The following is a 16,771-nucleotide window of genomic DNA, read 5'->3' as shown; positions in this document are numbered from 1 at the left end:
CCCATTTTTGGTACCAAAATATATGGCACACAAAGTAATGAATAGTCAAATCAAAATATGAATTGATGTGGGGCCAGATTATAGCTCTGTATTAAGGATATCCAGTAAACAATTTCCTATATTGTATGTTTACATGCAAAGAAAGGTCTAATAATCCTCTTTTGCCATTAACTTGACCTAAATGTCAAATCAAAGTATTTAACAAAAAACAGGAAGGGGTTAATTATGTGAGATTTTTTAGAGTGTTTTACACAGTAATCATTCATTCATTCTTTTATTTTCTTGTCGTCTTGGTACCTTTATCGCCAGCTAGTTTTTTTTTTACGCAGGGGATGCCCTTCCAGCTGCAACCCATATCTGGAAAACATCCACACCCACATTCACACACACTTATACACTACGGACAACTTAGCCTACCCAATTCAAGCTGTCTTTTTTATCATTATGTTGAAGACAAATTCCCCATTTTTGGTACCAAAATATATGGCACACAAAGTAATGAATAGTCAAATCAAAATATGAATTGATGTGGGGCCAGATTATAGCTCTGTATTAAGGATATCCAGTAAACAATTTCCTATATTGTATGTTTACATGCAAAGAAAGGTCTAATAATCCTCTTTTGCCATTAACTTGACCTAAATGTCAAATCAAAGTATTTAACAAAAAACAGGAAGGGGTTAATTATGTGAGATTTTTTAGATTGTTTTACACAGTAATCATTCATTCATTCTTTCATTTTCTTGTCGTCTTGGTACCTTTATCGCCAGCTAGTTTTTTTTTTTTTACGCAGGGATGCCCTTCCAGCCGCAACCCATATCTGGAAAACATCCACACCCACATTCACACACACTTATACACTACGGACAACTTAGCCTACCCAATTCACCTATACCACATGTCTTTGGACTGTGGGGTAAACTAGAGCACCCGGAGGAAACCCACGCAAAAGCAGGGAGAACATGCAAACTCCACACAGAAACGCCAACTGAGCCGAGACTCGAACCAGTGACCCAGCGACCTTCTTGCTCCGAGGTGACAGCACTACCCGACAGTAATCATATTTGAGTTTATTAATTCAGTTAACGTTTTAAAATAACAATTACAAATTTTTGTAACCATATCACATTCTATACACACTATTTGAATGAAAGTCTTTTGACTTTAGTTCTGTTTATGTTTTTTTTTTTTTTTTTCATTTTGGGCTTAAGAGTCAAAGCTGTATTTGAGCTTAACCTTTTACTTTGCTTTTAAACTCTCTTATTAGTCATTGAGTTTTTATACTTCAATCAGTTTTTTCTGAGCCTTTTTCTTTTCACGCAAATAGACAGTAGACACACATCGTGAAAGTGAATTGTATAAGTCAAAATAATATTAAATAATTCACACAGGACATTCATTCATTCATTCATTCATTTACTTTCCTTAAGATTAGTTTCTATGTCAGAGGTCGCCACAGAGGAATAAATCGCCAACTATTCTGGATGCCCTTCCAGCTGCAACCCAGCACTGGGAAACACCCATACATTCTTACACGCACACACGCACACACACGCACACACACACACACACACACACACACACACACACATACACTACGGCCAATTTAGCTTATTTAATTTACCTGTAGTGCATGTGTTTGGACTGTGGGGAACCGGAGAACCCGGAAGAAACCCCTGCCAGCATGGGGAGAACATGCAAACTCAACACAGAAATGCCAACTGACCTAGTAGGGACTCGAACCAGAGACCATCCTATTGTGAGGCTAACCACAGAGCACCATGCCACCTTATGCAGGACCTTTTATGTTTGTTTGTTATATTTCAAATAGGAAACATTATTTAAAATCATTTGTCATATAGAAAAGACATAATTAATCAACTCCAGCTTTTAATATTAAAGACATTCTTTGTGTTTCTGTTTCAAAACCCAAATAGAACATAGAGATGAAAACAATGTATGTTATGGAAAACAGGATATTAAGGTCAAAGATAACATTTAGTAAAGCTGTTATGATCAGACTAACAGACAGATTTTCCACTGTAAATCTGGTAAAAGTGTCTCGCTTGTGATCATGCAGCTTACTAAGATCTTTCTCAGCAGGGATCACTAATCCCTATTAGAACAATGAAGAGATATAGACACAGGATGATTGCCAAAGGAAATATTAACAATAACCACAATAAATGAAAAATAACATTTTAGAAGATTTGTGTTTTTATATGATCATTCTTGTCACTTTTATTTTATTTTTTCCATTTCCATGTCTGTGATTTTGTGCTGATCATAATAGCTTGTGCATATGTGATTGATGTATTCCTACACTGCCTTGCTGCTTAACAGGGATAGAAATAAGACCTAGATGAGACCGGACCCAAAACAGTCTAGGTCATGTCTAGGCTATCCAGACAGAAGTGATCATTTCTTTGTTGGATTAAGACCAGTCAATCCTGGATTATGATTTCAAGAAAGTTAGATTAAAATAATTAAAAAACGTACTGGTCACTTCTTTAAAAGTGCTGTTAAAATTATTTCAATGTTGTTCAAATTTGTAGCACAATAACACTACCTTACGTTTTGTTTATACCTCTTTAATTCAGACAGCTTTCTTTATTTAAAAACAAAATGTACACAATCCCTGACATGAATGAAACCTGAAGTGTTACTGTGCTGCTGTGAGTGATGAGTTAATAAAAGCCTGCTCTTTCAATGCATGTTTTTTATTGTCTTTAGTAATACTAGCTTCACTGTTGCTCCAAAGCATTTAATTACCAATTCAGGCAATTCATGTTGTGGCGGCCAAATGATTAATTCAGAAAAAAATATAGAAATACATTAAAATAAATATACCTGATAAATAACAATAAATAATGAGAGTCAGTTATCAATACAAGAAGTATATTAACAGTTTTAGGGGTTTAAGGAATTTCATTATGTTTTGTACTGACTGCTGGTTACATTATAACATATTTGCTTCAAAACCTCCTTAAACAGTCACACAGATTAAACAATTAGACAATAAAAATAAAAATGCATGATTGGTATAAATATCAGATGTCATGGTGGCGCAATGGGTAGCATGATTGCCTCACAGCAAGAAGGTCGCTGATTTGAGCCCCGGCTGGGTTAGTTGGCATTTCTGTGTGGAGTTTGCATGTTCTCCCTGTGTTGGCGTGGGTTTACCTCCAGGTGCTCCGGTTTCCCCCATAGTCCAAACACATGCGCAGTAGGTGAATGAAATTAGCTAAAATTGACCATAGTATATGCGTTTAAATGATTGTGTATGGATGTTTCCCAAACTGGGTTGCAGCATGGAAGGGCATCCGCTGCATAAAACATATGCTGGTTAAGTTGGTGACCCCTGATTAATAAAGAGACTAAGTGGAAAAGAAAATGAATGGTATAAATATTATATTTCATTTATTTATTTAGCTTAGTCCCTTAACTTATTAGGGGTATCCACAGCAGAATGAACCACCAAGTTATCCAGCATATTCTTTACGCCCAGATGCCCTTCCAGCCACAACCCAGCACGGGCAAACACCCATACACTCTTAAATTCACACTCATATATGGCCAAAGTAGCTTATTCAGTTCTCCTATAGCGCATGTCTTTGGACTTGGGGGAAACTGGAGCACCTGGAGGAAACCCACGCTACCACGGAGAGAACATACAACTTCACACCGAAATGCCAACTGACTCAGCCGGAGCTTAAACCAGAAACCATCTGCTGTGAGGTGACAGGGCTAACCACTGAGCAACCAAGATGCTTAAATATTATATTTGTAATATGTAAATATTACATCCACAACATAAGGCTGACATTTATTGATTGACTGATTATTGAAAGATTTGGCCAGGAAACTGTATTATTTGCGGTTGTGTTTAAGGTCTTTCACCTTAAATGAACAGTAAAATCAAAAGAAGATTAAATAAAATCTTCTTAAATATTTCATTTTTTTCATTTACCAGGAAGAAGGCTAACTTTGTAGATAATTAGTTAACTAAAAAGGTTTTTAGTTATTATTATTATTATTATTATTATTATTATTATTATTATTATTAATAATAATAATAATAATAATAATAATAATAATAATAATAGTACTTAAAAATTATTCATAGTGTTTACAATTTGAGGTCCAAAAAATGCATGTGACCCCAATTAAACCATCTAAAAATAGATAGAAAAAAAGAAAATACATTTTTGATCAAGTCAGCAGGTTTCATCGTGCAGTATTCAATGGTAAAAATGCAAAGCCTACAGGGGGAACTGAAATAATCACCGCGGACAATGAAGCCATGGAGGCATATAGTTAAAAGCGACACAAAGGCTTGAGCACTGCTGTGAATCTGTGATGTCATGAACGAGACTGGCTCCTTGCCATTTGGGCTTAGAGATCCAAGCAATGCAATGGCTTCTTGTCGTTTCTGCCATGAATAGGCTAAATTTAATCCAAACCTCCTTCTGTTTGTCTTGTTACATTTATATTTACGTATACTGAACTGGGGAACATGATAGAATTAAAGCATCAAATTTACATTTCATAATGTTTGTGCCTATATGCTCTCCTCACTTTTGAAAATGATTCAAGTGTTGCTCTGCTTTAGTGTTAGAGTGTACTCTTATGATTAAATAATGTGGCAGTAAGATTCACCTGAGACATCTCATGCTTTAAAGCATGTGAGGACAAAATCTGAGAAAAAGAGACACAGCAAGAAGAAGAGAGATGCACTTGCTGACCCTATGGGTGAAGTGAAGCTAAGCTCTTTGGATGGCAGATACTCACATAGATAGCTAATTGTATTATCACTGGCAATGGTATACTGACCAATCAGTTCTCCTCTATACCCAGTGTGAATAATTGCACATAATAACCAATGTAATGTTAAAAAAATGGATAACACTTTATAATAACACACTATGAATCATTTATTAAGCATTAGTGAATTCATCATTTGTTAAGCATTAACTTTACATTAATAAACTTTATTAAGCAGTTTATAACTGCAGCTACAAATGCTGTATTCTTGACTTTTACACAAATCTAATGCGCTTAATAATTGTATTTTCATACTTTGTTAATAATTCATTTTTCAATTCTACATTAAGTATTGCATTATTTACAAACCAGTTATTTAAGAACAGTTGGTGGTTTTTAAAGATCATTCAGAATTAGTTAGTAAATGAATAATAAACTATTAAAATTAACATTTACAATTCTTATTATTCAGGCATATACTAATAGTTAATTTGTATGTTAATAAATTCTTTATTAACTTAACTTCATCCAGTTTTGTGACCTAATCTAAATTGAGGACTATTTATGCTTATAAAATATTGATAAAATATTTTATTGTTGTTGTTTTATCCAATTTTAACAGTAATTTTACAGTAATTTTATTTTTAGACAGGATTGCAAAGATGTTTTGTTCCTGTGATACTGAGCCTTTAATTGTCATTTATGAGGGATTTACGAAGCATGAATGGGTTTCACTTTAGATTAGATAAGTTGAGTTAATAAAGCGTTTATTAACATAACCATTACTATGCACCTGACCAATAGGATATATAAACATTGATTTCAATAGTTTATTAATAATTTACTTAATTATTCTGAATGATCCTAAAAACACAGTATACAGTATAAACATGATTTGTAAAGGGTCATGTGACAAAAACTGGAAAAATCAGGTACATGCATTATATCAAATGAATAAATCAGTAAATAGTGATGACATTAAATACAGTGCACTCTTTATTATCTATAAAAAAAGCAATAGCATTACACAAGAAAATAACCACATGCTAATACTGTATCTGTTTACTGCCTTCATAAAATCACAATAATCTGATTGAAATTTAATTCAGAATTAACCGTCAGTCTGATACCTAAAAGATATTTGGTTCCATTTAAATTTAGCAGCCATTGAATAATGCATTTGAAACATCATGGAGAAATGCACTGCAATATTAAAAAGCCTTCTCTAAATATATGTGGGGCAGGTAAAGTTGACAGACACTTGCAGGGAGACGTCTCAGTGAGAGTCACTGGAGGAGGAGGAAGGAGATTAAGCTCAACTGCCTCTGTCATGTGTGCAGCCAAGCCTGACCAGACACATCCAGTACCGGCATGCATCTCTCTAAAAGAACCATAAGGCCTCACAGCTTGCTGGCAGAATGGTGAGATGTGACACTGCATTAGAATGCTTAGTACCAACTGGCAGATTCTCTCTCTCTCCCTCTCTCTCTCTCTCTCTCTCTCTCTCTCTCTCTTTCCAATTTTATTACAGTGACTGAACAAAATCGAATTGCGGGCATGACTTCAATTTTTTAACGAGTTCATTTCTCTAAAGAAATCATCAAATGTTTTATGACTGTTTTTCAATAGTCCAGATCCTCACTGGGGCCCATCTGTTTTCTGTCATTAGACCATAGATGTTTGTCTAAATGATGAATCTTTCAAAGTCAGGTTTACTTGCAGACCAAGTGTAAATATACGATATAAAGGATAAAAAAGTATATACCTAATCAATGTAATTTTATAATATGAAAGAAAATGTATTATCTGCTGGTTTCAGCATTTAAAAATAAGGTAAAGGTATCTTTAAGAGTGTTATATATTGCAGAATACATGTTAAAAATGCAGGTTGCATTAACATAAACTAAACCTTTGATCAATCAAAGAGATCCCGATTATTAAGTACTATTTTTCCTTGGTCAAAAGGTTGCTGTGTACATTTAAAAATAATATAAATCCAACATGTTTAATATAAATTATTATGTGGTGATACCCACTTGTAGCCAATACAAACTATTGACCACCTCTGTTATAAACTGTTAATTGTCCTGTCAATATTGTTATATAATAGCCAACAATAGCCAAAACACAAAAATACAAAACACAGAAAGGTGTACCACAGGACCATGCAGGAAACTTGGGAAAACACTTAGGAATGCACTTTTAGGGTCTTTGCACACTGAAGTCCGACATTTTTGTGTGTTTTTTTCATATTCACATGAAAAAAATTTTCACGTGCCTTACATACTAATTCCAATGCCTATCAATTAATCCATTTCAAAAAAATGCAAAACATTTTGGAGTCAATTCAAGCAGTGATACTTTATTCTCCTCTCTTCAATGTACCCATAAAAATTATAATAGATGCTGGCCACGTTGACATATCGAAGCAACGAAATAAAAGTGGACAATGGTTTTATTATAATTTATATGGGCAGTACGTCAAATGTATAGGCACACACACCAAAACAGCAGCAGGTGAAATGTGCATCAGTCACTACATTCAGCAAAGCGGTTCTCAACTGTCTATCACATTCTGTCTTATATCATGCACTGTGTTTGTCATAAAATTATTTATGACTCAAGCGACAGCATTTTGTATTTTGCCCTTGTATTTTTGCATTTTACTTGTACCGTGGCTCTGAACTGTCAAAACACCTCTCAAAGTGCTTTTTATGAATTGAAAAACGGAAAAAAGCCTAACGTGTTTTAAATTTTTATGATGAAGTTTCGAAGGCTGTTTGTCTATATGAATGACACAACATGAGGTTGAATTTATTTTTTAACATGCAAACATTACAGATGAAAATTTCAGATTCAGTGTGCAGTATACAAAACAAAAAATCTGACTTAATAGCTGGTAAAGTATTTATATAGCTAGTGCCCTCTAGTGAGTCTGGTTGTCATTATTATTTAATTATTATTGTAAAAATATAAGAAAATTAACATACGTATAGTTTTGCCAACTATGTCTATTAACAGGTGATTAAAGTTCCCCAAGACAAAATTCAAAGAAATATTAAGAAGCACACTGAGCACTCCTTCTTCTTTCAGTCAGTGTTTTTATACTTTTCAGATTTAATTTGCTCCCTATGTAATAAAAGTTCACCTAATACTTTTTGGGTCTTTGTCAAATGAATTGCCAAATGAGATTACTTGTTTGAACCTGTAGACAACCCTTCTTGTATGAGTTGGAGACTTTAACTTTCCTTCCTGACAGTACAGTACTGTTTTTACAGACTGAAAAGTCAGTCTTTGAGGGTTTGACATCCTGTTCCTGTTCTTTCTGACCTGGGGCCACACATCTCCACTACCTGCTTCCTGTCCTGTGAAAAACCAGGACTGTAACTGAAGAAACCAGTGCTGAGACTCTTGGAGGAGTTTACTGCAGTTTAATACCAGAGTGGGCAGGGGGGAGGAAGCAAGAAGAACAGTGGAAGTGAGAGAGATTTCCTTTTGTATTCAGAGCCTGAACTACTCACATGTGAAAGGCACTTAGAATTTTTTTGAATGGATTCTATATCTCTAGTTTGCATAATGCCCATTTCAATTGTACTTTGTATCATATTTTGTACCTGCAGTGAATTCAAGAAATGAAATCCCCTATTTTAATACAGAAATTACTCATTGGCCATGCTCTGCTGTTCTCATTTACCCAACTTCAAATTAAGATCACAGTTTGGAAAAAAAGAAGGACTTCAGAGGTCAGGTTCCTCAGCCCACTTTTTCTTATTTCCTCTTGAAAGAGGCAAGTAGACTCCTCTTCGGACATGGAAGAAAGGCTATGAATTATTGTGAGCATTAAAGCAACACACTTAATAAATAGATTCTACAGTTTGATCCCATTGCTGTTGGATGATAACGTTTAACAAAAACTAATTCAATTTAAGAAAAGCACAATATAAGAGAACTGATGATGATCTTCATACAGTTTATCTGTCTGTGAAAAATGGGCAATGTGTTTTAGTTAATTAAAGCAATTTATTTCAGTTTTTGTCATGGCTGGACCACTTCTTGTTTCAACGGTGACACTTTCTGCCACAGGGGTGCTGTTCTATGTTGTTTGTTTTTGGGCATTTTTAAAGATGCCTAGTTACCAGGAAAATCCTACACTTTTCAACAATATTCTGTGATGTAAGACAACATACTGTATGATAATAAGTGTAAGTAAATAATATTTGACTTAAAAGCAGAGTTCATGCAAAATATCAATTTGTGTTATTTACTCTCCAACATTATACAAACCTGTCTGACTTTATTTTGCTGGACAGTAAAATGTATTATAACAATCCACACTGGACCCAACTGGAATATACTGTATGGATAAAAAGGTATCACTGAATAAATAATTAATAGTAAAAATTAAATAAAACAAATAAATAAACAAACAAAATAATTGCTTTGTAAATAAAACCCAGCAAGCACATTATAATATAATATAATTATAATATTTTTTATTTTAAATCTTCTCCTTTCAAATCTTCTTAAAAAGTGCCATCCAGCTATTCAAAATGTTTAATAAATGGGCTTTTATATTCTAAATGCAAACATGCTAATTCAGCATTTTAGAAATAAAGCTTCAATCATCTGATTTTTTTCACCACTTTTTTTTTCTTCTTCTGCAAGACTATGACTCCAATCCAACCCCCTCATAATCATCTTTCATGCAAGAATTTTCAAAAGCTCTGAGAGGACTATTTCCATGACAACAGGAATGGATTAGGATTTTAAAAATTCTTGCACCAATTGCAATAGAAGAGCCTTGATTCTCAATAGCACTTGATGATTTTTGAGGGGTATGAACAAGGGGTGACTGAAAAAGAAACACACAGAAAACTGTAGCCTTCTAATTTTTTTGGATAAAATATAAATGCAGTGTGGCTTTTTAGCTGCTTTTTCATTTAGACTGTGTATTTAAGACATGTCTCAAAAGCTTTTATCAAAAAGAACAACTTTTTTAAAGGAAAAGCTGTTGAAGGTTTTCCTTTTTCCATTTTACCCATTACTACCTCCATTTTCTTAAGACTTAATCAGGCAGCATGGTAGACTCATGAATAGGATAATGAGGGGAAACCATCACCACTTCTACACACCACTGCTATTCTCATTCACACTTCAACCTAAAATTTTTCATAGGGCCTAACATTTTTTTGTGGTACCCCTAAGTATATACATTTTAAGCCCATGTGCAGAGGAGTAGGCCAATTTACAAAACAAATTGAAACAAAACAAAACAATATATATATATATATATATTTTTACAGAATGAACTCTTGCACACTATATTAACATAGAATTAACCCAAATTAGCATAAGGACACTATATAATCTACCTTTTAAGATGAAAAATATTTTGCCTCTTTTTTATTTATTTATTTTATTCTGGACACCTGTGCTCAGATGATATTTTTTAGGCCGTCTTTATTAAAAATCAAAAAATTAAAAAGCAATAAAAACCCTCAGGAGGAAAACATAACAAAAAGACCAACTAGGTTGGCAGGACAGGACTTAAAGGACATGACAGGAAAAAGAACACTAGAGCATCGACAATGAACTGGCACAGGGTTGTTGCTAGATCAGATAAGGTTGCGGCCAGAAATTAACTAAAATTATTTACATAATTAAATAAATTTCCCATTTATTGTATTTTTATTAATGTCTACCCCTGCTCCACCCCTAAACCCAGCTGTCACAGTAATGTAAAATATTAGTTGTACTGAGTATTATTTGTTATTTATTAAATTACCCAATAAATTGTATTTCATTAACCCCAACCCTAAACCCAATCATCACAGTAATGTTAGAATAGTAATTATTGTTATAAAGTGTTAATAAAATGATGCTATATTGATGTGCATATCCGCAGCTGTATCCAATCTACACTTTACCCTGGCACAGGGTAGCAGACTTAAGGAAGCGTTAATCAAGAACAAATGAAGACAAACAGGAAAACAGAATAAGCTAAAAATGGAATAACAAGGTGGGAGGGATTAGACAATCAACGAGAGGACATGGCACAAACAAACTAATGCCGTGGTCACACTAGAGTTTAAGTATACAAAATTCTGTTGAATAAAACAGCGAAAAGGGGCAGGATTAAACAAGATGTTTGAACATTACAAAAGCGAGCGAATGGTTCATATTTCAAGTTTTTTTACAGAGAGATCATGTTTTAATCTTCGATAGGTCACATGCAGCCATGTGATGCAATTTCACAGGTCAAAGTTTACCAAACTTAAACTTGAACACAGTGAACTAAGAAACTTGTCGCACGAGCTTGCATTTCCGGTCTTACGCATTCAAATGTGTATACATGGAAGTCTATGGGGCAAAAAGTGCAGTGTGACCACAGTAGCTATGTTTCCATCCACCTATTTTTATGAACATTTTGCATATGCGCATAAAAAAACGATTGATGGAATAGGCATGATGCACATACATTTTGAAAATGCGCATAAAAAACATACCCATAACTGAGTAGGATAAACTTTTTATTCGATAAGAAAAGATGCGCATAAACTGCGATGGAAACACTTTTACCGATCCAGCATGCACATTAAAAAGGTCATGTGATTTTGTTAAAATAGATCATGTGATGATGAAAATGTGCATGAATGGATAAACCGTCAGGCTGAGAACACTGTAAAAATCTGAAATGTTGTTTTGGTCATTATAAAACGCCTTACTGTTTAAGTATTAGTGTTATTATATTATTAATGACCTTCAGAATCAAGAGTGTCTGTACTCCTCGTCTGACACCTTCAAACGCCATTGCTTTCTGAGGCGCAAGGGATTTATTAGATGAAGAAAATATTAACCAATGAGAGCACTTATTAACTGTGTGTTCACATAAAACAACAGCGTGTTGCTGCAAGTACAGCCATGTGCTACAAATAATGGCAACAAAAGAGATGAATAAATGAAACACTTTGCACTCATGAATGCGACATCCATGTTCTGATCCCAGCTGCAACTGAAATAGAAATCAACTTGACTGAAGCAGTGAAAATGAAACAGTAAAGTATTCTGAGAACAAACACACAGGACAAGGAAGCAAGTGGTGGTCTAATTCTCAATATGTTCAGAAGATTATGAAAAAAGTTGTCTTTGAAACTGTTTTCATGTCTCCCACAAAATACATTTTGTCATATGGCTTTTATGGCTTACATAAATCTTATCTAATTCATTTTATCATTTTGTCAAACAGCAATTTATGATGAATGCTTTACTTGTGAACAAATGTAGGTAGTAAGCCGAGGCACAAGACTTTCACTTAAGTACTGTGACCCAATTATTATTTTTTTTTTTTACTAATAAAGTGAAATTGAAGTGATTTCAATTATTTAGACCAGGGATGGGCAAACTTGATCCTCGAGGTTCCGGTGTCCCTGCAGAGTTTTGTTCGAACACTAGTCAAACACACCTGAACATGCTAATCAGTGTCTTTAAGATCACCAGAAATCTAAGCAGGTGTGTTTGATTAGAGTTGGAGCTAAACTGTGCAGGACACCGGCCCTCCAGGACCGAGTTTGTCCACCCCTGATTTAGACCTTCTTAAACCATGATAAAGTGTTACCACATGAACATAAAAGATACACAGAGGTGGAACACATGAATCATTAAAAGATATAAACTTTATAACAGATAATTAAAAAAAGGAATTTAAGCCAGTGGCAATTGGGATCAACCTTTAAAAAACTTAAATAAAACAATAAGATTAATTTCATGCTGCTATGATCACCAGTGATGTACCCCTTGCAGATCACTAGAGAACACTCCCTGCCATTCTGAGAGGGGTCTGGATGCAGACCTGGTGCAGTGCAATCTGAGCTGCATCCAATGCTTTTTAATGCACTCACCTAACTCCACCCCTAACCCTACCCGTCACAGTGACGTCACTTACTCCATTAAGTGCATTGTGTCTGACATTGCATCACTGAGTGATGCAAGCCTAGCTTGCATCATAAAGGCTGCATCCAGATAATATTGGCCATTCTCCGGAACAACATATCTCATCATGCCCCACAGTTACACACCAGTTTCAGGTCTCCTCCAAAATTACACACTCATCAGGACTAATTCGTGAACTATTTATACACCACATACACTGATTTCCATGCTGTCTTGTTTCCCTGTAGTAAACATTTCAGTGCATTTCCTGGATTGTCATACTGTGTTTTGACCCTAGTTTGTTTTATATGTTTGTTTGTTATGCATGCCTTGACTCTTTGCCTGTTTACTGATTACCTTCATGGAACCATCTGTCCCTTTTTTGTACCTTGCCGGTCTAACCATCCTAATACATGCTGCGTTTGGATCCGACCCCATTTACTTTTAAATGTGATAGATTTTCATTGTATGAATTTACTTTTAATATGAAACATATTCACATTTATGATTGACAGTGTTGGTAATATCATCTCTAAACATTAAACACCCACTCAGTTTTTTTCGTCTTATTATTCCCTTCTTTATCAGGGGTTGCCACAGTGGACTGAACTAGCAGTTACATGGTTTTACTGACAGATATGCTTCCCGCTGCAACCATTAAAACCTTAAAGCCATGGGAATCTTAAGTTTGACTTTAGTGGTATTCAGCTGGAATGCTTACTGAGATGTTAAATTGTTTCTGGTATTATAGTGTCAAATTAAGTTCCACAATGCAAAACATCTTAAACTTCTTGTTTAAATGGCCTGTCTTCACTTCCCATTTCCTTCATAACAGACACACTATTTTGAGATGAAATGCCCCCAAGCATTCCAAAGCTTGAATTTCCATTTTGGCAATTTTGGCAACAACGTCACTGCTGGGATTGAAGCCTCTGCTTGCTTTCCGTTATCTCCAATGAACAGATGTGGGAGCTTCACGCTGACTTCTGCCTATAATGCAGAGATGATTCGTCTTCATGTGTCAGTACTGATTTCACAACACAGCCTTCAGCTAAAGCCTCTTCAGGCTCCAGTAAGTGAGTCTGCAACCTGTGCAAAATCACAAATTTTATCCATACAGGAAAGTGAATAGCACAGATTAGATTTCATAATTTTACTTACCCCATTACATGATAGTTGTGAAACTGCACCTGGAGAGTTGAAGAATTTTTAAATTGTATTTTGTAAAAAAAAAAGAATTAAAATTTGTTAATGTACACACTCTATGCTTTATAGTTGTATATTATATTATATTATATTATATTATATTATATTATATTATATTATATTATATTATATTATATTATATTATATATTCATTCATTTTCTTTTCGGATTAGTCCCTTTATCAATCCTGGGTTGCCACAGCGGAATGATCTGCCAACCTATCCAGCACATGTTTTTACCCAAGGGATACCCTTCCAGCCGCAACCCTTCTCTGGGAAACATCCAAACACTCTCATTCACACTCATACACTTTGGACAATTTAGCTTACCCAATTTACCTGTACCGCATGTCTTTGGACTGTAGGGAAAACCAGAGCACCCGGAAGAAACCCATGCGAACGCAGAGAAAACATGCAAACTCCACACAGAAACGCCAACTGACCCAGCCGAGGCTCGAACCAGCGACCTTCTTGCTGTGGGGTGACAGCCCTACCTACTGCACCACCACGTCGCCATTATATTATATTATATTAAATTATATTATATTATATTATATTATATTATATTAGTATTATATTATATTATATTATATTATATTATATTATATTATATTATATAATATTATATTATATTATATTATATTATATTGCATTACATTACATTGTATTGTATTATATTATATTATTTTATTTTATTTTATTTTATATTACATTACATTAGAATGTATTATATTATATTATATTATATTATATTATATTATATTATATTATATTATATTATATTATATTATATTATATTATATTATATTATAAACCTTCACTCACTACTGAATTCAACGACACAGTTAAAAACAACCATTCATTCGAGAATCGATTCATACCTGATTCATATCATTCCCAAGATTCGACTCAAATGATTTGTTTACAAATGAGCCAGAGTTTGGAAGGGTGTCCGGGTTTGAAAGTCATCGGAGGAAATATTTCAGGTGTAACGTTAGTTCCTTCATTCATGACTGTAGGAAACTGAAGGTATATAACGTTATTCATTTGAGAATAATTAACCACTTTATGTAACGTTATAGAAAATTATGTAATAACGTAACTGTTGTAACTGACGTTGGCCTATATGAACCATCTGGAATTTCGCGGTAATCATGCTCGCGCGAGATTTAACGTTAGGTCGCATTATCTAAATATACATGAAGTTAAAAAATAAATATACATATTTCTCAAATAATATCCCTATAGTTATTTTTATTGTACTTCCGCACTGGGATTGAAAACAAACGAAACCCCTTCTGAAGTTTATCGACTGACAGCTCGTGAGTATTGTCAACACTGAACTGTACGGAAAACTAAAAAAACACCTGCTCCTTTTTTCCGTCTTCATCCTTTAGCTTTCTCATCAGCACTATCTACGGCTCATCTCGGGGTAGCGAGTCTATGGAGCTGTTTTTAGAGCGGACAAAGTCTCTTTTGTCGCATGTGTCGTGCTTAAGCGCCGAGAACGGCCCGAGGCTCAACATTACAGCTCTCAAAGAGCTCTCTTTTCAAGTGGGATCCCATTGATGAGTCCTTAGATTGCAAAGAGCTTGTGCCTTATTTAACCAATTTGCCCCATCTGCCCTGATATAGCCAACAATATCGCTCTTTGTTTCATTGCTTTTGAAAAAAGGAATGGAGTCTATTTTTCAGTCTTCTTCTTTTTTTTCCTCAGAGGAACATTTTGTTCATATTGACTGTGATTAACTCTATAATGTTCCATTATTGTGGTAATATTACAATACATTCTGTCCTGGGGTGTGTTTCCCAAACAACGACATAACTCATGGCTGAACTATCATAGTGACTAGTGTTTCTCTAAACCCATAGTTTCTCTTTCACAAATCCATCGTTTGAACTAAGTTAGTTATAAGGTAAAACCTCCATAATGACGCTCTAAACGGGGCTAAGTATCTTCTTCTTTAAAGAAGATGCCCATTATTTTTTTGTATACAATTATATTGTTTTACACAAATATGCATAAAAAATCCAATATTAGTTTTGATAAAAATATGCACTTGTTTTCTATTTTAACTAAAGTATATGTAAACGGCACATATAGGTCCTATGTTTCCTGTACAAATATTATTGAGAATATTCCATGTTCTATGCACGTATTCTAATCTCATATAAATCATATAAATTGTTAATAGTTGTAATATACAGTAGTAGGCTATTTATTAAGAAAAGTAATAATAACAATAATTATTATGATTATTATTATTTTATTGTTATTAAATGTTCTAACCACTAGGCCCATGTCATAAATGGTAGGCTACAGACACATTTCTTAATAAATAACTTACCATAAATTAGAACCATTAACGTATGCTATATATATATATATATATATATATATATATATATATATATATATATATATATATATATATATATATATATATATATATATATATATATATATATATAGCATACGTTTATAGTTTTAATTTATGTATATGTTTTGTTTTCACAAGCTTTGGAGACGTAATGTAAATTCTGCTTTTAAATAATAGGTCATCTTTAGCTTTCGTCATGAGCCACGGCTGCTTTTCAAAATTACATAAATGTTTTCAAAGTGCTCTGTGAAGGGAGTGCAATTGTAAACATGAAGATCGATAAAACTGAACTGTAAAAAATACTTTAAAAGCAAATTACAACTAAGAGAGATTACTTTTTTTTTATCATTTCAAGTTTAAATGTTGGAACGTTCGAAAGGAATAGGGCATATAAGCGGATAACAGAATAGAACACAGCCAGGAACTGTTTCTAACTACAGCTCTAGAGGTTGCAAGTGTAAAAGTTTGTGACGCAGTTTGAGAATGTTTGTT

At 34.0% G+C, this 16,771-nt stretch overlaps 1 protein-coding gene across 13 annotated transcripts in view; it reads left to right on the top strand.

The window, feature by feature from the left end:
* The first annotated feature begins 14,717 nt into the window (after positions 1–14,717).
* The window catches only part of m1ap (meiosis 1 associated protein), a 67,941-nt gene continuing 65,887 nt past the window's right edge, over positions 14,718–16,771 (top strand). For 2 of the 13 annotated variants that reach the window (XM_087258371.1, XM_087258361.1), the window contains exon 1: positions 14,737–14,927. Coding sequence is in view for 1 of the 13 variants with exons in the window: in XM_087258367.1 (XP_087114493.1) it covers positions 14,812–14,884 (73 nt within the window). In the remaining 12 variants the exon portion in view is untranslated. 13 annotated transcript variants of the gene reach the window in all.

The sequence above is a fragment of the Danio rerio genome, chromosome 7, assembly GCF_052040795.2.
Source record: "Danio rerio strain M-AB ecotype USA chromosome 7, GRCz13ab, whole genome shotgun sequence".
Classification (NCBI taxonomy): Eukaryota; Metazoa; Chordata; class Actinopteri; order Cypriniformes; family Danionidae; genus Danio; species Danio rerio.
This window is presented reverse-complemented; position numbering and strand designations above follow the sequence as displayed.